The sequence below is a fragment of the Sorex araneus genome, chromosome 4 (assembly GCF_027595985.1).
Source record: "Sorex araneus isolate mSorAra2 chromosome 4, mSorAra2.pri, whole genome shotgun sequence".
Classification (NCBI taxonomy): Eukaryota; Metazoa; Chordata; class Mammalia; order Eulipotyphla; family Soricidae; genus Sorex; species Sorex araneus.
This window is the reverse complement of record NC_073305.1, coordinates 98946041-98969168: the sequence shown is the minus strand read 5'-3', so window position 1 is coordinate 98969168 and position 23128 is coordinate 98946041. Positions and strand designations below refer to the sequence as shown.

Below are 23128 nucleotides of genomic sequence, written 5' to 3'. Positions count from 1 at the left end.
CTAACCCTAAACATTAAAGGAGATCATGGGATAACACAATGATATAATCAATTATAGTTCTTAAAACAATGCATAGAAGACTACTACTTGTGGGCTACATGACAGTGTGTTGGTCAGCTATAAAATGAGAGCATTTCTACAAAATTATCTTTAATTTTGTTTTCTGATAAATCAGTTTCACAATGTAACTCTAAGTATCATCCCTAATCAGTTGTCAGAATCATATTACAGTGTGGGAAATTGTATAGACTGTTCAGAAATCAAATCTATTTGAAATGTTTAGGTAAGCCACCACCTTAATTTTTTGCCCATAAAGATATTTTACAATTTGAGTTGTATTCTTAGTGAGAGATAACTCATTTAATTGAAATATGGGGGGAAAATGTATCCCAACCCATTATAATCCAGAATAATCTGTACTGTATATCTTTAAACTTGAAAAGTATAGGAAGTAGTTTTTTATTTTTTTGATTTTAGGGTCACATCCATGGTGCTCAAACTTACTCCTGGCTCTGCAATTAGGGATCATTCCTGGTGGGGCACAGAGGGCTATACAGGGTGCCAGGGATTGAACCCAGGTCAGCCTTGTGCAAGACAAGCATTCTGTCTGCTGTACAATCCCTATGGCCCCAGGAAATAAGTTGTAGAAGCTTTAGTAAAGACCTATCAAAATGATTAATAACTTAGAAAATAAGAATTACTACATAGTATAAATTGAAAAACATGAAAATCAAATGCCCAAAAGGGACATGAATAAATGCTCTACATCCCTAGTCATCAGGGAGATGTAAATCAAAATAACAATGAGATATCATTTCACACCAGAGACTGGCACAAATCAAAAAAGAACAAGAACAACCAGTGCTGCGGAGGATGCAGGGAGAAAGGGACTCTTATTCATTGTTGGTGGGAATGCCGACTAGTCTACCCCTTTTGGAAAACAATATAGACAATTCTCAAAAATCTAGAAATTAAGCTTCCATATAACCCAGCTATACTACTTCTGGGAATATACCCCAGGGGCCTAAACATACTTCAGAAAAGCCATCTGCACTTCTATGTTCACTGCCGCACTATTCACTATTCACCATAGCCAGAATCTGGAAACAACTCAAGTGCCTGAAGACAGATGACTGGATAAAGAAACTAACCATGTACATCTACACAATGGAATACTATGTACCAAGAAGAATGAAGTCATGAAATTTGCTTACAAATGGATGGACATGGAGAGTATAATGCTGAGTGAAATGAGTCAGGAGAGGTATAGGCACAGAGTCACTGAACTTATTTGTGAGATATAAAAAAAAACATAGTAGGAGACTAAAACCCAAGGACAGTAGAAATAAGGACTAGGAGAACTGGCTTAAGGTTGGGGAAGCTTGCTGCAAGTGGTGGAAGGCAGTTAGGATAGAGAAGTCTACTATGACGGAGATAGCTGTAAATGATCACTCTGCACAAGAACTGAGTGCTGAATGCAGGTAAAGGGGCAAACATGATGACCATTCAGTATCTGTACTGCAAACCATAATGCTCAAACAGAAAATAGGAGAGTGAGAGAGAGGAAGAAAAGAAGAAAAGTGCCTGCCACAGAGGCAAGCTGGGGGATGGGGGTAGTGGGAGGGAAACTGGGACATTGGTGGTAGGAAATGTACACTGGTGAAAGGAAGGGTATTGGAACGCTGTGTGACTGAAACCCAATTGTGAACAACTTTGTAACTGTATATCTCATGGTGATTCAATAAAAAAATTAAAATAAATAAAAGAAAAATTTTTAAAAAATTAGCCCACTTGAGAAAATAAAACCAAAAGAAACCTAAGAAGTTTACTTTTCTTTTTTACAGAAGACAACTATATTACAGCATTGTATAAAAAAGTAAATAAAGAACAAATAATCTATTTATCATTATTTCCATCTTATTTTTCTTAGTCAGTTTATCCGACAGAGGTATTATCATGCTTCTTTGTAATAATGTTCTATGCTCTGAATTTTGTTTTATTATTTTAGTATAAAATTAAAAGATTTAAAACAAATAATTATGCATTTAAAAATTCTTCACTATTTCAGCTAGCTTGATCAAAGTAAATTTTTCAATATAAAAATATAGAATAGTAATAAACTGGAATAGGGTTTTGGTTAAATTTACCTTATTAGAGGCTGGTGTAGTGCAACCAATGATGCATGTATTGTAACAGACACAACAGAAAGGTGGAAATAATCAAACATAACATTAGCATGATGATGAAGGCCTCTATGGAGGCTAAAGTGCAGTTTCAATGTGCGGCTACTTATTAGTTGCAAGGCGTTCAGATCATCTGTCCTATAAAAAGCAATACAATTGTATATAAGGTATGGAGTACAGAGTAAGCCAATTATTTTATCATTTAAATTATCAAAACATTAAGGTACTGAGTTATTTATTTTTAAACTTAAAATGAGAATAAATCTTAAGTTAGCATACTAGTATCAGAATGTGAAATCTAACAATAAAAAATTAATATTCTACCTTTAATTTCTATCAATCCATGATAAATGTTTCCTCACTGAAGTCCCCAAACAAGTCCTTTTTAATTTTATATTTATTTATTTACTTACTGGTTTTACTTATTGCTGGTTTTGGGTTACCCCTGGTGATGCTCATGACTTACTTCTGGCTCTGCACTTAGGAATCACTCCTAGCAGGCTCAGGGGACCATATGGATTGCCAGGGATCAAAGCTGGGTCAGCCAAATGCAAAGATAAATGCCCTACCCGCTGTACTATTGCTCTGGCTCCCAAATTATTTTTACTATACAAAAGTTTGTTATTAAATGCTATACAAAATATGCAAACTATTGGCTGACTTACTACTATCGCTGGTGAGTCTGTAGCTTGCTACATGCAAAAATCATAAACATGTCTGGGAAGACAGTACAGTTAAGACACCTGACTTGCACATGGTCAACCAGTTTGGAACCCTAGCACCATATATGGTTCAAGGACTGCCTGAGGAGAGCGCCAGGAATTAATCCTGAAGTTCTAAGCAAAGCTGAGTTTGGCCCCAAAACTACACAATATAAAACAGAATAAAAAAATTCAGATGGCATAAAAACAATATCTAAAATATACATACCTATTTTTTTAACTCATGCACACATTGTAACTAATTATAGAACAACTTACTCATTTCAGCTTACTCAGAAAATTCTGATCTAGTTTAAAAATGAATCCCTTGGGTGAGAGAGGGAGTACAGTGGGTAAATTGCTTGCCTTGCAACCAGGTTCAAGCCCTGATAGGAGTGATCCTTGAGCATAGAGCCAGGGGTTAGCCCTGGGTACCACAGGGTGTGACCCCTAACCCATAAGTAAATAAAATAGGGGGCCAGAGCAATATTACTGCAGGTAGGACACTTGTCCTATAGCAGGTAAACCACATGTGACCGCACTGAGTTTGATCCCCAGCATCCCATATGGTCCCCCAAGCACTGCCAGAAGGAATTCCGAAGTGCAGAGCCAGGAGTAAGCCCTGAGCATAGCTAGATGTGGTCCCCAAATCAAAATTAAATACATAAAAAAATTACTTAAGGAATTATTTGTAATAAACATTATAGAAAAGTAGAAGCTACTGTGTAAGGAACATTTATTCCTTCAAATAGAAAAGAGAACATCTCAAATAAACCTTTTGGTAATGTTATTTATATAAATGCTTTTATTACTTATTAAATGTAGCCTGAATTGGTATATAATTTCCAAGAATTATAAATTTTTACAAGCATATTTGAAATTTAAAAAAAACACTAAGTTGGCTTTCGAAGCCAGGGGAAAGGTCCCACCTCAATCATATTTGGAGGAGGTGTGAGTGTCACTCTCAGTGATACATGATACTCAGATTAACAGAGCAGGCCTAGCTGGGCACTACCGCTCAGGCCAGTGGTTCTAGGGGTCTCATGTTTTCTAGTCCTTTAAACAATCGTCTTGGCCCCTCACATTACTATTTTTAAAACTATTGTTGGGGCTACCCCCAGGGATGCTAAGTGTAGGGGTTTACATACAGTGTCAGTGATAAAACTCAGGGCCATGCACATGCAATGCATATGCTCTAATATTTAAACCATACCTCTGACTCATTACTGTTTTAAACAAATACAAGATGCCTTTGAAATAAATGATTGCATGTCCAGATGTGTGGGGAGGTTCAGATAGCCAGTCCTAATCATTTCTCAGAGCTCTAGAAATTAATAAACTACAACTAACAGTCAAGTGTAAGTCATTAGTATTTTCCTCCTAATTTAAAAATTTTTAAATTATTTATCTGAGAGTCATCAGTCTTAACAACTCTGAACTTAAAAAACTTCCTGCTGAAGAAGGAATCATTCTCTTCTGATTTTTGCTAGTAGGAACTCATGCAATGAGAATAGGCAAAAAAGGTAAACTGATCTATTTTCATAATACTTTTCCAAAAGATGTAAATAGTCCAATAGAGAAGAGACACATTAGATTCTAAAAAGAAAATGAGAATCTAATATCAAAATCATGAGTAACTAAAGATTTTTAATTATTTGATTAGCCTACTTACGAATAATCTCCATCTGTGAAATGTAGATCCAACAATAAAAGAAAACTTATTTCCTCAAGGGTTTCTTCAATCTACAGAGATATTATAAAATGAGATATTTTTGAATATTTATAGAAAGAAATAGGACTTTGGCTTTAAAAAATACTCTAAAAATATATGTGGAGGTGTTTACCTTTTTTTCATCCAACAACATTTTAACTTTGAAGATCATAACATCATTTAAAATAACTTCCTCATTTTTATATAGAATTTGAAATGTTTTACTGCAAATCAGAGAATCATGAACTGAAGCTGGAAAGGCTAAAGTCATACCTAAAAGAGATAAGATATCAGATAAATAGGATAAAGGCAAACTATAAGATAAGTTATAATTATAGCCATACTATAAAACTATACACTTGATGCCATGACAATCTTATCACTTCCATATTAGAACATTTCTGAAAGTTTCTTAATTTCAATGATAAACAGCAACTGGATAAGTACATTGTAGCCATAATAAAATTGTTATAAAACTATGCTTAATTTGAGAAGGTGTATATTAGGATATCTCAAGGTAGATTAGTGAACAATTGATCCAAACAGTACATAAGCAAGCAATCTAGTTTCCCAGAGCGGCACAGTAAACATATTGGTGAGTCTTTGTCTTGGTTGCTGGGAGGTAACCTCTAAACCCTTGGAAGAAAGAACTTGGCTGGCTTCTGTCAGGGCTTCCTGGGAGGAGGCCTCAATCCCTGGAATTTCCTAGTGGCTGGTGTGAGACAGCTATTATGGCAACCTGATAACTTACACTGATGGGGTGACTCAAGGTGGGGTCTCTCCTTATGATAAAAGGAGGACACAGGATGGGTGCTTGTCACATCAGCAAGATCAACCACTAGAGTTGGGGCTCTGAGGCACATGATACAAGCAAGAACATGAACATGAGACAAGCATTAGCTGGAAACTGAATCACGTGGGCAATGCTTCAATCTTCTCTATGGATCGAAAACTCCAGATTTTGAATCTCCAGATTCAAAACTCTGGACTATGAAGCCTTGGTGAGCTTTTTCTGCTTAAGGATATTTTCTACACATTGTGATACTGTTTTTCCCTGTAGGTAATGCATCCTGATTTCATGTGGAGAGAGAAAAAGAAATTTAAAAAAGCTGGCTCTTCCCCAGACCTTGAGCTATGTATCTCAACCTTTGAATGGCTCAAATTTTGTTTTTTTCCCCGCTTTTTGGGTCGCACCCAGAGATGTTCAGGGGTTACTCCTGGCTCTACAGTCAGGAATCACTTCTGGCGATGCTCTGGGGACCACATGGGATGCTGGGAATCAAACCCGGGTTGGCCACGTGCAAGGCAAATGCTCTACCCGCTGTGCTGTTGCTCCAGCCCCCAAACACTTGAACCTTTTTTTTCTCTTTTTGGGCCACATCCAGCGATGCACAGGGGTTACTCCTGGCCGTGCTCAGGGGACCATATGGGATACTGGGAATCGAACCCGGGTTGGCCCTGTGCAAGGCAAATGCTCTACCTGCTATGCTATTGCTCCAGCCCCTGAGTGGCTCAAATTTATATCCTTTTGTAGTAAGAATCCAATAAGTAGAGAATCCAGTAAGTACTCATTAAGTAGGTAAACTTCTTGAGTGTTCTGAATTATTCTAGCAAACTACTGAAACTACCGGAGTAACAGGGAACCCAAATTTGACTAGAAATGATTAGCTTATATAGAAATATAGCCTCCTGAACTTGCAACTGCTGTCTGAAATGAAAGTGATCCTGTAGAAGACTGCACTTGCGCTCCAAGTACCCAACATCACAGTTGACCCGATTATAGTGCTTTAATTTAACCCTGTTTTCAGGCCTATATGTATTTCATCTGCTATACCTGTGGAAAATCCCTGGAAGGTATAGCAAAGGGCAGTTCAGCTTCCACTTATTTAATATGTCAATTAAAAAACAAAATCAGGGGCCAGAAAGATAGTACAGTTGTCAAGGTACTTATCATAGAATACAGTTGACAAAGGTTTGATTCCTGGCACCCCATATGGTTCTTGAGCCTGACCAGAAGTGATCTCTGAGCATAGTCAGGAGTAAGCCCTGGGCACTGCCAGTATGGCCCCAAGCCCCAAATATATTTTAAATAAATCACATCACTTAAATATTTATGCTAATGATAGAGTTTAGCTTTATAAGAAAGGACTGAAATTCACTCCTAGAAAATAAATAGCAAAGAGAATTTCAGGCACAAACAACTGCATATATATATATGGTAAAAGCAATAGAGGAAAAAAAGGAGTAACTTGAAAATATATGGGACTTACTTGAAAGTATCTGGAACAGTATGTTTTAGTTATACGAAACATTGTAACAAAATAATACAAGGACTTTGATAAACCATGGATTTTGTTATCAACAGTTTCCCAGAATCAATCTGCAGATTCCAAGGAATGACTATCATTAACTATTGTCACTATGCTGTACAGTACATTCCACGACTTACATATTTTATAATTGGAGTCTGTACCTTCTGATACCCTTCACCATTTTATCTTTCTCATTCCCTTTCCTCCCAGTCACCAACATATTTTCTGTATCTCTGAGCTTGGTTTTGTATTTTTAGATCCTACAAGTAAACAAAACTGTAGTATTTATTTTTCTGTATCTGACCTATTTCAATGATCAGAATGCCTTCAAGGTAGTCCATATTGCCACATATTAAAAAATTACATTTATTTTTGTGGCTGAGAATTATTGTCTGTGTGTGTAGGTTGGTATACCCACACACAAATATCAAAACATCAGCTTACTTAAAAATGGGAAGATAGACTCAGCAGTGAAGAAACCTGGTGGGCACCACAACACCTGAGAATTCTCTGGGCTCCATACTGAGCCGATATCTCTGGGACTCCCAGTTGGAGCAGGTGCAGTCTCCCAGCTTTCTCCAGATGGAATCCCGGCGACCATGAGCTTCTACAAGCATGGCTCTGGTATGTGGCCAGAGGACTATTCTTTTGAAGTGCGCGGCCGCATAAGCGGCCATGCAACCTTTCCTAATATACAAAATAAGCAATGGAAAATACATAATCTAGCATTTGCATCTGCCCAAAACTAGAGAGAGAGCAAAGACACGCAGGGCTTCGAGGAATGGGGGGTGGAACCAGTCCCTCTCCCCGCCCCGAGGAGGCCCTCCCCACCCACGAATAGCTCCTGGCTCCTGAATGGCCATGATCCCAGAGGCACACAGACCAACCTCAGAACCCAGCAGCTTCTGGCAGAAATGCATCTGGACTGAGCACTCAACTACAGCGCTGTGCCACCCTGGGTGAGGAAAGGTGGTTGTCCCTTCTACCTTTTCTCTGCAGCGGTGCAGTGGCTGCCACCTTTTCAGAGTCTATTGGATATCCAGGTATGAGACTGCAGTGATGCGACACACGGGGTCTCATGTGATGGGGGCGGTGAAACCGGACCCTCTCCCCGCCCTGAAGAGGCCCCGATTTGCCACCATGAATGGCTTCTAGCTCCTAAATGGCCATGATCCCAGAGGCACACAAAACAATCTCGGAACCCAGAGGCTTTTGGCAGAAATCCCTCCAGACTTATTACTAAAATATCAGAAATCCAAAATGCTCTTCATATCAGCAAAAGAAAACAAATTATCTAATGATGCCTTTTCAGCAGGTCTGAATGTTGGGGAAAAATCCAAATAATAATGGTGGATCTTTTGTTGAAATATTGAGTGTGATCAAAGTGGAGAGAGAGGAAGGTGGAAATCATCTGCCACACAGGCAGGGGAAGGGGCGGGATGGGGGGTATACTGGGGTTCTGTTTGTGGAGGGGGTGCACTGGTGAGGGGATGGGTGTTTGATCATTGTATGACAGAGACTTAGACCGGAAAGCTTTGTAACTGTTCTCACGGTGATTCGATAAAAAAAAAGGGAAGATAATCTAAATAGGTGTACATTTTTATTCATTACTTCTTGACTACTGCAATAATTCTGCAATAATGTAGGGATATATACCTTTTTATTTAATGTTTCATTTTTTGCCTATAAATAGCTAGCAGTGAAACTGCAGACCGCAAAATAGTTATGATTAAATATTGCTTGTGGGTGCCGGGAATTGATCACACCACTACCCCCATCATCAAACAAACATACATACACAAAATAAGCACTATTCCACTGAGCTACATTACCAAACCCTTACTTTAACTTTTTTTTCCCCAAGAAACTCAATAGTTTCTAAAGTGGCTAGACTATTTTATTTTGCCACATCTTATTTGGATTACTAGGTATTCCACTAGGTTAATATCTCACTGTGGTTTTGACTGCATAGTCCAGATAATTAGTGATGCTAAACATCTTTTTCAGATGCCCATTGGCCATCTGCATGTATTTTTCTTTGAAAACCACCTATTCAGATAAAAAAAACCCATATTAAAATTAAATTGGTTTTTAGTTTTTGTTTTTTCCATTGAGGTTTTTCCCATTCTCAGTTTTGTTCTTTTTTGATATTTATGACATGATAACCTCCATCTGTTAGAGTAGGCAGTTAATCAGCATGAGCAAGGAGGAAGGGGGGAGAGATTAACATAGGACCACACCAATACCAACCCGCCAGCCCCCTCCCCCCACTCAGAATGCTAATGCAGGTAGGGAAACTGCCCAGAACCTAAGCACCCTGGGGTGGGGATACCAAGTCTGAGAATGCAAAAACAAATGAACAAACAGGACACTCTTAAAAATGGTGCTTCCTGAGGAGTGAAAGGGGCTACAAGTAGTGGGGGCATATCATCAGAGAACAAGATCACCTGTGGAAAGGACTTCCCCAACCCTAAAGGCAATACAGCAGACAAATTATGGCAAATCCCAAATTGGAAACAAAGAAAAGATGCTGAGCTAAAACCCATTAAGTGCATATACTAGGGCCGCTATCCAGTTCGTGGTTCAGTCTGCTCTGAACATCTTCCACATCATCCTATTTTCCTTTCCTTTTTCTTTTTTTTTTTTTTTTTTTTTTTTTTTTTGCTTTTTGGGTCACACCTGGCGATGCACAGGGGTTACTCCTGGCTTTGCACTCAGGAATTACCCCTGGCCGTGCTCAGGGGACCATATGGGATGCTGGGATTTGAACCCGGGTCGGCCGCGTGCAAGGCAAACGCCCTACCCGCTGTGCTATCTCTCCAGCCCCTCCTTTCCTTTTTCTTAATAAAACCTGTCACTAGCCAGCTAAGATCTCCTGACTGAATTCTTCTCTCTTAGGCAAAGGCCAAGATAACACAATGCCCCACAATACATTCATGAAGTTAAGAACCACATATATCTTTTTTCAGTGTTTTTATTAAGGAGTTAGCACTATGCCTTATACATATTGGGATCTCAGTACGTATTTACTGAATAAGCTTTCTTTTTTTAAGTAGCAGATTTACCATTATTCATTAAAAAATATTTTTTGAGTCAAAATGCTTTTGTTTAATTTCCAAATGTTTGTTAGTTTTTCCTGTTTCTGAATGTGATTTGATTTATATTTTCAAAGTAACACAGCCTTAAAGGATCACTTTATCACTGTCATACCATTGTTCGTTGATTTACTCAAGCGGGCAACAGTAACGTCTCTATTCCTCCCAGCCCTGAGATTTTAGCAGCCTCTCCTTACTCATCCTTTTTTTTTTTTTCCTTTTTTGGGTCACACCCGGCATTGCACAGGGTTTACTCCTGGCTCTGCACTCAGGAATTACTCCTGGCGGTGCTCAGGGGACCATATGGGATGCTGGGAATTGAACCTGGGTCGGCTGCATGCAAGGCAAACGCCCTACCCACTGTGCTATCGTTCCAACCCCTTCTCCTTATTCATCTTTCCCAACAACTGGAGGCTCTTTCAGGGTCAGGGGAATGAGACCTATCGCTACAGTTTTTGGCATATTGAATACGCCATGGGTAGCTTGCCAGGCTCTGCCTGTGTTGGCAGGATACTCTTGGTAGCTTGCTGGGCTCTCCAAGAGGTGTATGTATGTATGTATGTATATATATACACACACACACACATATATGTATGTGTATATATATATATATTACTCTATGATTTGTTGCTTACTGTCTGAACTCCATCAAATATGGTGTGGTAATTATGGAAAATGGGTAGTAAGTGTCTTATAATGTGTCTGGAAAGTGACCTGGAGCGTGGCAGCAGTTGGGTAGTGGAGGTCGGCTACCAGGCCTGGGTCCCTTGGGGTGGGGAGGGTTATTGCCTGCCCCTCTCTGGGTTGCCCCAAGTGAAAACAGCCTGGTGCAGAGTCTGATGGCATGGCTATGGGGGTCTCATTTTATACTCCCATCTGGGAGGAGCAGCCACTGAGATCTAGAGCGTAGCCAATAAGGAGGCTGGGTGTGGCAGGGTGTGGTTTATGGGTGTAATCCCTGGGTCACTGGAGATTGGGGTATAGCAGGCAGAGGATCTCTGCTTCCAGTCAGCCTGGAGCATGGCAGCATTTGGGTAGTGGAGGTCGGCTGCCGGGGTGGGGTCCGTTGGGGCAGGGAGGGTTCTCACCACTCCCTCTTGTTATGGATAGAATGTAATGTCCAGAAAATTCTGTGTCGTTCTCTTCCAGGAACTTTAGTTTATAGTATCTGGGTCTTGGCCATTGATGACATTACATGGCGCCAGAGGTGGTATGTGGGTATGACTGCCAAGCTACTGAAAATCTGGGGAGCTAGGGGAGGAGGCCCAGTCCCAATCTGAGAGGGCTTGGAGATCTGTCATGGGTTCAAGCATACATGGGTTTTCCGGCTGGTCCACTCTCCAGTGAGGTTCAACCCGTCTTGAATGAGGCTCTTCCCCTCTTGGGAGAGGTCGTCCGAGCGTGTGGAGAGTGGTCTTGAACATGGTGGCGGTTAGATTCTGAAGATTTTCAGCTACCAGGGCTCTGCTTGGGGCGGGGAGGGAGACTCAACCTGCCCTCTTCCGAGGTATGCTGGTGAGGATAGCCTGGTGTGGGGTCAGGAGATTCTGCACTGCTCTCTTCCAGGAGCTTTAGTTTATAGTCTCTGGGTCTTGGCCATTGATGAGATTGCATGGCATCGGGGCATTGTGTGGATGTGACTGTCAAGCTACTAGAAAACTGGGGATCTGGAGAGCGCAGGCCCAGTCCCAATCCAAGTGAGCCTGGAGATCTCAGTCATGGATTCTTACCTACCTCTGTGCTACAGGCCCTAACTGCACCTTTTGATCTCTTTCGAGATTTATGGGTCTCTGAAATAAGGTCAATAAGTGAGCTTATATAGCTGAGCTGGAGGTGGGATGTGGGTATGGTTCCCACATCCCTAATATTTGGCCGTTTAATTTCTTGGTAAACTTGGCCCCATGCTGTTTGTGTCTGGCCAAAGGCACAAGAGCAATTTTGGGGTATCTGGAAACCTGAAGGCACCATCAGGGCTGCTGATGCACTCCTCCTGCAGGTACAGGTTGACCTGCTGGTGGCACCATACCCCCATGGCCTTTTAATTTCTTGCTAAAGTGGGTCCCAAGTTTTTGGGGTCCATCAAAGGCACAGAGGCAATTTTGGGGTATCAGGAAGCCTGACATCAACAGCAGGCTGATGATGTACTTGCCCCACAGGTACAGGTTGACCTGTTGGTGCTACCATACTCCCTCTATCTTGCCTTTTAAAGAAGCTACTTTAATGTTTCTTGCAAAACTAGACTCAAGAGTATGAACTAAGCTGATGTTGAACTATGCTGTTGTTTGTCCATGAAGCTTTATATCATTTCTTCGAATCTGAATAATCTACCTGGATAGGGGATTCTGGGTGAGGTGTTCATTTCATTTCATTTCATTTCAAACTGTATCCCATCATTCTCTTCTGACATGTAATCTTATTTGATAGATCTGTTGCAAATCTTATAGGAGTTCTCTTGTGTGTAAATTCCTTCTTTGGTCTTAACTGCGTTTAGTACTTTATCTTTGTCTTTTGCCATTATGATTTTATTGTGTTGTGGAGTATTTCTATTTGGGTCTATAGCCTCTGAATCTGGTGTCTGCACTCCTCATTTCTAGGAAATCCTTATCTATTATGTTTTCTTTGCCTAGAGTTTCTTCTTTGAATTAACCTTCCTGTTCTCCTGGGATTCTGGTGACTCCTCCTGAATGCATCTCATAATTCTCTTGTGGGCCATTTACTTATTTTCAAAGTTTCTCCCCCTCTTCTGTTGTTTTCTAGAGGTTTGCTTTATCTCATTTTTGAAGCTCACCGATTTTTTTCCTTAGCTGCTATTGGTCTGCTTCTGAGGCCTTTCATTGAGGGTTTTAATTTTTAATTTTTTAAAATTTTACCACTAAATTCTTCAGTTTTGTCACCTCTGATACTAGTTTTCACATTTCCACTTATAATTTCTTTAGCTTTATCAACTATTGGTACAATTGTTTATTTGAGTTCATTAAACAACCTCATCTTGGTATCTCCATAGTCATCAGAGAGGTTTTAGAGCTGATTGGTACTGGTAAAGCATTCTGTACAATGATCTTCACTCAACGAATTTGGTGTGCTTTTAAATAGCCCTTCCATGGTGTCCACTATGAACTGAGGGTGACTCTTCATTCTTCCTCCCAAGAGAACTCTCTAGGGGATTAAGTTTCTCTTCTACTTCCCTATAGATTCTCTTCCAGTGACTTTTTGATATATTTGGTTTGTGAATTTAATGTCAAGTATGGATTATGGGGCTACTTATAATGCTACCTAATTTCTGCCTCTTTCTGGCTATAATTCCTCACCACCGCAACTGGGCTTTTCTGTGGGAATGCTGGATGGAGCCGAGAATGGAGCAAACAGATGGTCTAATGTGTGGATACTGGACTGAAGAGAAGGCAGAGTGCAGTGTGGGTGTGGAGGCACTAGGACCCAGATGTAGGGAAAGGGAAGGAAATCTGCCCTGGGGGTATCAGGTGGGAAGTCAGCCTCACCTGAAGAATAAAGCAAGCAGAGGGTCAGGGGTGTGAATATGGGCCTGCAGAGATGGCAAAGTTGGGTGTGGATGAAATACATGAACTTTCACCCAACAGTTACATTTATTTCCCAATTTCCTTGTTTAAATTATTCCAGTTTCATTTTGACTATAAGGGCACCCTCTACCCCAAACTTCAAATTTACATTTTCTTTAGAAACATGGTAAAGGCTTATAAAACTTAATACTGTCAAATCAAATTATATTTTATTCCTATCACTCTATTTCTGTATTTTTATTTCCTTAGGTTAAACAGCAGCACTGGTATCTTTTATTTTGTGAACAAATAAGCAGATATTCAGCCATAATTTACTGAGTCATGAAAGAGATATGAGCACAAAGAACACAACCCTTACTTCCAGAGTTCCCAGTTTAGTTCTGATATAAATATTCAAGCAAATAGTTACAGAATGATGTGGTAATCTCTTTATCTTTCTTTTAGGAGGCGAAGACAAATGGCAATGTAGTTACCATATTTTTTAATCTTGATAAAAAGGAAGTAATGGCAATGACAAAAAGAAAAAGTTAAGTCTAGGGTAAATAAAATGGAAGCTTATTAGACACAAGTTTTATAATCTACACAAAATTCTTTTGAAGTTTAATCTCAAAGGTGAGTCTTTCATTTGCTATTGTTAAGATTATTCAGTTACTACTAATGGAAATGTATTAGTGGTATAAAATGAATCAACTCTAAGTGCATATTTCTTTACATTTACCTCATTAAAAAGTCATTCCTTTATTTATTAATAAAGTCCAGACACAGTGGTGCTTTTGGAGCTGGAGTTACTTAGACAGAGCAGAGCTCAGTGACCACTACTGTCACAACTGAGCTAGGCTGAAAAAGGAGGTGGGCTTTGGGTGCTGGGGATCAAAATCAGGGTCTTATAGAGGCTAAGCCACATACTATATTGCATGAACTATGTCATAAGTCATAAGGTCACTGTTCTTTAATGCTTTATTGTTATGATACTTCTATTTTGGAGGAAAATGTAAGAGGCAGAAAGAAAGTGTTATTATGTCAGAGGAAACTTATGACAGCCTATGGGAATTATTTGGCTTACAAAGCATATTATAAGGGGAGAACATGCACAAAATTCAAGTTAGAGGTAAGTTAGAACTCATCAAATCTGAGAAAATATGGTTCCATAGGTTCCACAAGAAAATGTTGTTAAATGAAATAGACATTCAGAGCAGGATCAAATCATAAAAAAAATCTTACCAATTAAACAAAACTTCACATTTCAGTTGCTGTCACAAAAAGGATCTGAAAAATTGGTGACTGGGTAAAGCTTAAAGAGATGACTAATGGGAAGAAAGAAATAATTTGCTAGTAATACTTCAAAATTAAAAAAAAATTTCTTTCTCTTTTTATTGTTGTTATTGTTATAATTACTAGGGTTTTCACACATTTGGTTGCTGTATTTGCCCGTGTGCTTGACAGGGTTTGCATACTGGCTGTGGCACTCAGACACCCTGTACTGAAGTACTGGTATCTTTTATTTATTTTGTGCAAATAAGTAGATACAGATTGCCCACTTTGTTGTGGACCTGGATGTCCCAAGACAGTGCCTTCAGCACCGAGATGGCACATGTGGAGCAGTGTCAGATAATGATCCCACAGCCTCATGTTTTCAAGACAGGCATGTTGCCATTGAGTCATTCCCTTATTCCCCTATACTTCAAATTTCTGAAATTTTATTGCAAGTGGATAATTAACCACTGCCAAGGCAAAGCTTCTGAACCCACCCTTATAAACTCTGAAAATAAACCCTTACTTCCAATTTTCCTTTGAAAAGTGTTAATTTTAAAAACACAACTCTATAGAAAGCACTGAATTGGGGCTGGAGCAACAGCACACAGGGTAAAGTGTTTGCCTTGCACACAACCAACATGTGCTTGATGCCTGGTACCCCATATGGTCCCCAAGCACCACCAGGAGTGATTTCTGAGTGCAGAACGAGGAGTGTGCTCTGACTACAATGTGCTGTAGCTCCAACCCTCCCCCCACAAAAAAAGCACTAAGTTGTGGTAGGTAGAATAAAGAACAGATTACAATAGACATTAAATACTTTTGTTTGGAACAGACGACTAACCTGATGTATTATCAAAACTTGACTGCTTCTCATTTTTTTCTTGTATTATCAGAAGCCTAATTGTAACTCTCTACATGTGAATAGCTGTTTAAAATTTGCTAAGAACCGTTGCTGCCTTAAGTACATTGTACATGTACAATGGTTTTGTAAAGCAGTTAATATATTTCACTGATTAGAAACTAAAACACAGAGAAGTTAAACTTTCCAAGACAATATAAAATCTGCTATCTCATGGTTCTGAGCCACATCTTTATCTACAATAGAGCTGTCTTTGAATCTACAGCTTCCAAAATACTGATATATATCTATAACAATAGCTTTTGTGATTCTGATTCGTGACATCTGGATCTAAGTGTAAATCCATAACACAGATGACCCAGGAAACAAAATGGTAACTACGTTTATCTTGTCTTCCTAGAAACTTAAGATCCTCTTCTTTATGTTGGATAATCACATCAATTTACCAACCCTCCCCTGCTATGTTACCACAAAAATGTAAATGCTGTTTACTGTCAACCTTTGGGATCAATTCACAAACAAGGCACATAAGATTTAACTACAGTTAGGAAAACACTAAGATTAGTATACCCCCTCCAAACATAAAACAAAGGATATAGTTAACAAGTTGGGAGGAGGAGCAGGGATAGAGAAGATTTGGGGGAGAAAAGTGATATTATTACATACTTATTTTATAAAACACTTCTTGTCAGGAACATGGTGCAGTCTACTTGTTAATATGTAGTTTAGTATATCTGTGGTCTAGGTATTAAACAAAATTTGCAAAATAATTTTTCTAAGAAAATGTGTTTCAGTTTTAAAGAACGAAATTAAAAAGTACATGAGGGATAAGTTTATTAATTGAGGCTACACAAAAACGTAAATTAGTGTTATGCTACAAATACTTTTTTATTGTTTTAAAAAGAACGTATGAAAAAATTTTTTTCATATAAAATATTTTATTTGAAAAAAGTAGCTTCCTATAGGATTTTTCTCAGGGAAACATAAGGATTCTAAGTACATGGTTTAATTTAGAATTTAGATTTCTGAGGAGTGGGGTGGATGGGGAGAGATGGGTCACACCTAACAGTGGCTCAGAGCTTGCTTCTGGGTGTGTGGTTCAAGGGCTACATCTGGCAGTGCTCAGGGACTAAGTAGTAGGGGAGATATTGAACCAGTGTGTGTCAAATGCAAGGTAAGAGCATGTAACCCCTGTCCTTTCTTTTTAGTATATAGTTGGTAAGAAGTCAAAGAATCATAATCAAAGATTCCACACTATTAGTTTTGTTTACAAAAGAACACGAACCCTCTACGACCATAGATGGGAGTTACGAATGGCAGCAATAGGACGCGAGGGTGCTCTTGGGAAGGTAGGCGGCAGGGCCAGTGCTGCAGAGATGTGATCCCGGGGGGCCACATGTGTGCGGCCCCTCTGCAGCTGCACGAGCATGACTCCAGAGGCCAGCTAAACTACTTTTGGTATGGGCAGCTCCTTGCAGAATGTCTCCAGACTGAGAACTAAGCCGTGGCCCCTGCCCAGGAGGGGAAAGGTATTTCTCTCTCTTGCCTCTTCCTTGCCGGGGGTGAAGGGCGTGGCGACCGCCATATTATGACAACCACAGATGAGAGTTATAAGCTTGCAATATCTAAAATTTTGTTAATAAATAATAAGATTTATTATTTATAGTTATAAACTATCCAATATCTGGAAGAAATCTCCCTGGACTTAGTTGCTAAAGTACAGAAATCCAAAACCACGCGACCTTATATCTCTTCACAACAGGTCTGACTCTAGTTGGGGTACTCCTAACAATAATAGAGAGATTTTTGTTGAAATATTGAATGTAACCAAAGTAAAGAGAAAGTAAAGTGAAATTTATCAGTTACAGAGCGGGGGGAGAAGGCGGGGTGGGAGGTGTACTGGGGTTTGTGTGTTTTTTTTTAGTGGTGGAATATGGGCACTGGTGAAGGGATGGTTGTTTCAGCATTGTATAATTGAGACTTAAACCTGAAAGCATTGTAATTCTCCACATGGTGATTCAATAAAATAAAATTTTTATTATCAAAAAAATAAATTATTCTTATGCTCAAAAAAAAGAGAACACGAACCCCCCAAAAAGTCCCATAATCTTATTTTTCCATTTCTTGAGTATTTGTGCATTTATTGGGATTTTTAAATTAAGGAATGTAAGGAGTCAATATGGTGATGCTGCTAACTAGGTGTAAAAATGGTAAATGAACTGACTGAATATACTGACTATGGAATTAATAAAACACAGCTGAGCAGTGGCATAATATCCAGCAAAATCTCAGTTAAATTTAAATGAGGTACAAATCATACATTTTTACAACTAATGAGAATCCCAAATATGCATTTGTAAAAATGAACTATTTTATATTAATAATAACCATCAAATCCATGAGGGTATCAATGTTTTTAGAATACTGAGATTTTTGAGAACCAAATATTCCTTTTTTGTTTTTAAGTTTTGGGGCCATACCTTGCAGTGCTCAGGGGATCAAACTCAGGGAAATATGTTAATTATTTCAGTGCCACTGGATAATTTAAAGAGTTTTATTATTTTGTCAAAATGCTGAAGAATCATGTTTGGAATTATTTCTGTTTCATCTTTGAAACTATGAATACAAAAGGGTTTCAATTCAAAAGTTTGTAAAATGAATGGAACCAGATGTGTGAGTTAGAAAATGTTGAGAACATTGGAAATTCAGAAAAGACTTCTAAGTGGTATCAATCACACGGACTTTTCAAGAACACTATTGTGTTAAGTATTTTAGCTAAGGGGAAATTTGAGTGTCTAAATAGAGCTCTTGATTTCTCTTCTTCCTCTTATACGTAATTTGTCTGGCTCTGAGGAAAGACAGAGAAACTTACCAGTCAAGACCAGGGTTCTTGTATTTTTCATGAGAAATTTTTTTTTTTTTTTTTTTTTTTTGCTTTTTGGGTCACACCCAGCGATGCTCAGGGGTTACTCCTGGCTCTGCACTCAGGAATTACTCCTGGCGGTGCTTGGGGGACCATATGGGATGCCGGGGATCGAACCCGGGTCGGCCGCGTGCAAGGCAAACGCCCTACCCGCTGTGCTATCGCTCCGGCCCCTTTCATGAGAAATTTAAATATGACATGGGCCTATAACTGCCTATACATGTACAAAAGATGTTGATTTGCCTGACTGTAATTTTTAAATATATTTAATATTAATATTTGCAAATGGGGAAGAGCCTGGCAAGCTCCCTGTGGCGTATTCATATGCCAAATACAGTAACAATGATGGGTCTCACTCCCCTGACCCTGAAGAGCCTCTAATGTGGCTCTAAGAGTCTAAGAACCTCTAAAAAGAAGCTGCTAAATTCTCAGGGCTAGGATGAATGAAGACGTTACTGGGTCTGCTCGAGCAAATTGATGATCAAATGGGATGACAGTGATACAGTGATATTTTATAAATGAAATGAGACAGAAAATGGAACTTAATATTATTAAAGATACAGTAACAGTCAAAGAAAGATAGGGTGATAATGGTATCTCTGAAGAAGTAGGGAAAGAGAGGGAAGAAGTAGAGAAAGATAAGTGATAATTTATCATGATAGGAGATGGAGATGATAATATCTACATAAGACTGTTAAGACTAGAGAAATAATGCATATCTGAACTATGGTTTTCACTACAAATCCTCCTAGGTAACAAATATTTTTTATAAATTTTTGTAAATATTTGTATTATTTACCAAAAAAGAGATGAATGGACATCAAAAGCAAAGTATTTTTTTTTAACTGGAGATCACTCTTTGACCTAGTTGAAATTGTACTTGTTCCTCCAACATTCCAAACTGTAATAAGCTTGAAAAAGAACCAGAAATGACTCCTCTTTTGTATGTCTCTCAATGTTTTCTTTTTAATCAATTTTCATCTGTCCCAAAAATACTCATTGTTTTCCTAACTATAGTTGCAGATGATAGTTACTTCCTGATTTAAACCTCTGTCAGGACAATCCTGTGCTGGAAATAATTTAAATGTATTGAGATAAAAAATATAATATCATCTAACTTATCTTCAAAGATCATAATTTTATTCTTCTTAAAACTTTAGAAACAAACAGCAGTTGTAGGAGTTATAATAAAATATAGTGCTAGAAGGTCTTACATGAAGGTACCAAGTTGGAAGAAAAATACAGTATATTATAAAAAGGATAGATAAGGAGAAGCACATTAAAAAAAAAAGGTAAAACAAGAAAACCCACACAAGTCCTTAGAAGAAAAAGTGAAAAAAAAAAATTTGCATTTTGTTTTAGGCCAGACCCCATGATGCTCAGGGTTTACCGCAGGCTCTGCACTCAAACCACTCCTGGAGGGTTTGGGCAACAATATGGGATATTGGGGATCAAATCTAGGTTGGCCACATGTAAGGCAAGTCTCATACCCACTGCACTATCACTCTGGCATTAAAAAGTGAATTTTAGGGTAGAAAGAAAAAAGAGGATTAACATAGGATAAAAGGAAACCACTTCATATAAAGATACTTATATTATCAAATCTAGAAATCAACTATAACAAAGATAGGCATAATTTCTGGAAGCAAAACATTTTTGGAATGGTATATTTACAAACAAATTTACTTAAATTAAAAAGATAAAGAAACTACTGAATGCTATCTTGAAATAAAACAAACCTTGAAGAATTAAGAACATAAAAAGGAGAACAAAAACAGTATTCTCAATTAGAAGAAAATAATCGACTGCCTTCTATTTTTTTTTTCCTCAGAAAATGTGGAAGTCCAGACATGAGAAAATTAGGATGTTTGTGAACCTCCAATGAGCCACTACTACAATCACATTCCATTAATTTCATAAAATTTAAAAAACATCTGGAATACACTGGTAGGAATTACAAGTTGGATACCAAATTTATGTTATCAGAGGCATTCAGAGGATGAAACAAGATTCAAAAATGTAACAATACAGATAGGTAAAAGTCATACTGGGAATGGTATTGCGTAGGGAAAGAAACACATCTTCTATTTGTTCAGGCTCTTTGTAAAAAAATCTGAACATAAAAGAGATATTCTAAACTACGGCAGAAAATACACTGATACAAGAGTTGGGATAGAAAAAGTATCTTGAGAAACTATACTGAGTGGGAACTACGTTGCAGAAGGATGGATGAAAACCTGCTGTCTTGAAAAAGAGAAAATGAATTTAAAAAGTTATAATTTTTCAGACCCTCTGCTCCTAAAGACTATGATCTAAGAGGTCTTCTAACCCATTTTGGCACCCAGAGCGACGGCTTATAGAAATGCATCTACACTGTGAGCTGTATTACGACTATGTGCCGCCCGGGGAGGTATTTTCCCTCTCCACCCTGTTTTTCTTCATGGAAAATGGTGGTGGCGGCATCATCCACGTGGCGAGAGCCACCCCCTAAGACTTCCACCCAGAGGTATGAACTTTGCAATGCTGTGACTCATAGGCGTTCATGGGAAGGGGGCGTTACCGGCACGCCCCTCGGCCCAGATAAGATCCGGAGCTGCTGCTCGGGAAACAGACCCTCTGCTCCTAAAGATTATGATCCAAGAGGTCTTCTAACCCATTTTGGCACCCAGAGCGGCTTCTTACAGAAATGCATCTAGACTGTGAACTGAACTAAAATATCAGAAATCCAAAACCGCAACAGTGGCCGTTCGAGATTATAAAGTCTTCATTCTCAGCAATGAAAAGAAATTATTAAATGATGCCTTTCAGCAGGCCTGATTGTTGGGGGAAAATTCCAAACGATAATAGTGAGTTCTCTATCGAAATACTGAATGTATTCAAAGTATAGAGAGAATAAAATGAAGATCATTAGCTACTTAGGTGGGGGCTGGGTGGGAGGGGGGTATATTAGGGTTCTTGGTGGTGGAACATGTGCACTGGTGAAGAGATGGGGGTTCAATCATGATATGACTGAGACTTAAACCTGAAAGCTTTGTATTTTTTTTTCACGGTGATTCAATATAATAAAATAAAATTTTAAAAAAGTTATAATTTTTATTCCAGAACTAGCTTTTGTATTGTTATTTCAAATTTAACTTAAAAGTATTCAACTTTATAACATTTCTCTGATATATTTTGGCACATTGGTTGATATGCAGTTATTTTGTACATTAAAAGCATAAACACTAACACTCTATCCATGTTATCTTTATCTCAGTAATAAGTATGTGAGGACCTGGTTTCAATCCTCAACACAAGAAAAGAGAAAGTTATCACATATAAGATAAATCCAGACTTCTCTTTTAAAGACATGTCTGCCATAAACATTTATTTTTAAAAGATACTTCCTTTTCACTTTAATAATAAATAAACTTTGAGATAGTCCATATCTTAGTCAATAATAAACACTAATTAATATCAGGAACTAGAAACTGAATTAGTAAAATGACTAAATTTTGACATAAATCACAGACTCCAGGAAAGGTACTTAAGAAAAAGAAAACCAAAGCATTCTGAGTATGTTCACAACACCAAAGATTGTGTAAACAGGGGTCAGAGTGACAGCACATTGGTAAGGGCATTTGCCTAGCACATGGCCAACCTGGGTTGGACCCCCAGCAACCCATAAGGTCCCCCAAGCACTGCCAGGAGTGATTCCTAAGTGCAGAACCAAGAGTAACTCCTAAGCATCGCTGGGTGTGACCCAAAAAGCCAATTAATAGAAAAGATTATGTAAACACTGAAAGAAACACAATCTTGCATGAGGTCCAACTGAGAAAATTCACAAGAGAACCCACCACTATCTCTGAGAAATTGATTCAATTTGTGGAATAGGAAGATGCATTTGTTTGGATATCTTAAGGACAGCAAAACTGGGGAGGGCGGAGGACTTTGAGGGCAAGAGCTTTACCTCGAGAAAAGAGAAGGGTGAGTCAAAACCATACACCCTCAATCTTAAAATCCATTCTTAACTACATCTAACACAGGCAAAATATCTACCACCCTCAGCAATCTGTGGCCAGTTAATATAATGCTCTGAATCTGTAGGGAGAAGAAGACAATGCAAAGCAAAACCTATCACTAGAAACTGAGGGTGGAGTAGCACTAGGCTGAGTGAAAGACAATCTGTCTTCACCCCCACTCCTCACCCATATCTCACTGACTCCAGGGACTGGAATGCCAGCTTAAAGTAAGAAGGATCTTCTGCAAAGCATAATGCAATAAAACTGCCTTTACTTGCATCAAGTCTGAGGCTTTGCTTAAACAATACAACATTTGACTGGAGTCCAAGTCTTGTAAAATACAGAGTGGGACCACAGGACATGACCATATCCTAACATGACCAGTTAGGATATCTGGGGTTACAGGTACTATTTAGTGCTTCTGACCATGAGTACCCAGTTGCTATTCAAGCCTGGCAGGCACTGACACTATAGACACTGTCAGATAACAGCCACTGTGAATATTGGCCTGCTTGATCCTAAGGATGCAACAGATAAGGTAGGCTTGTGTGAG

General features: G+C 38.7%; 1 protein-coding gene across 8 annotated transcripts in view; it reads right to left on the bottom strand.

Annotated features, from left to right (window-relative positions):
• FAM135A (family with sequence similarity 135 member A) overlaps positions 1-23128 on the bottom strand; it is a 136169-nt gene that overhangs the window by 72575 nt on the left and 40466 nt on the right. For all 8 annotated transcript variants that reach the window (XM_055134702.1, XM_055134701.1, XM_004605887.2 and 5 more), the window contains 3 exons: positions 4729-4868; positions 4557-4627; positions 2148-2321 (listed from right to left, as the gene is read on the bottom strand). In XM_055134702.1, the coding sequence (XP_054990677.1) occupies positions 2148-2321; positions 4557-4627; positions 4729-4868 (385 nt within the window). The remainder of the gene's footprint in view (positions 1-2147; positions 2322-4556; positions 4628-4728; positions 4869-23128) is intronic.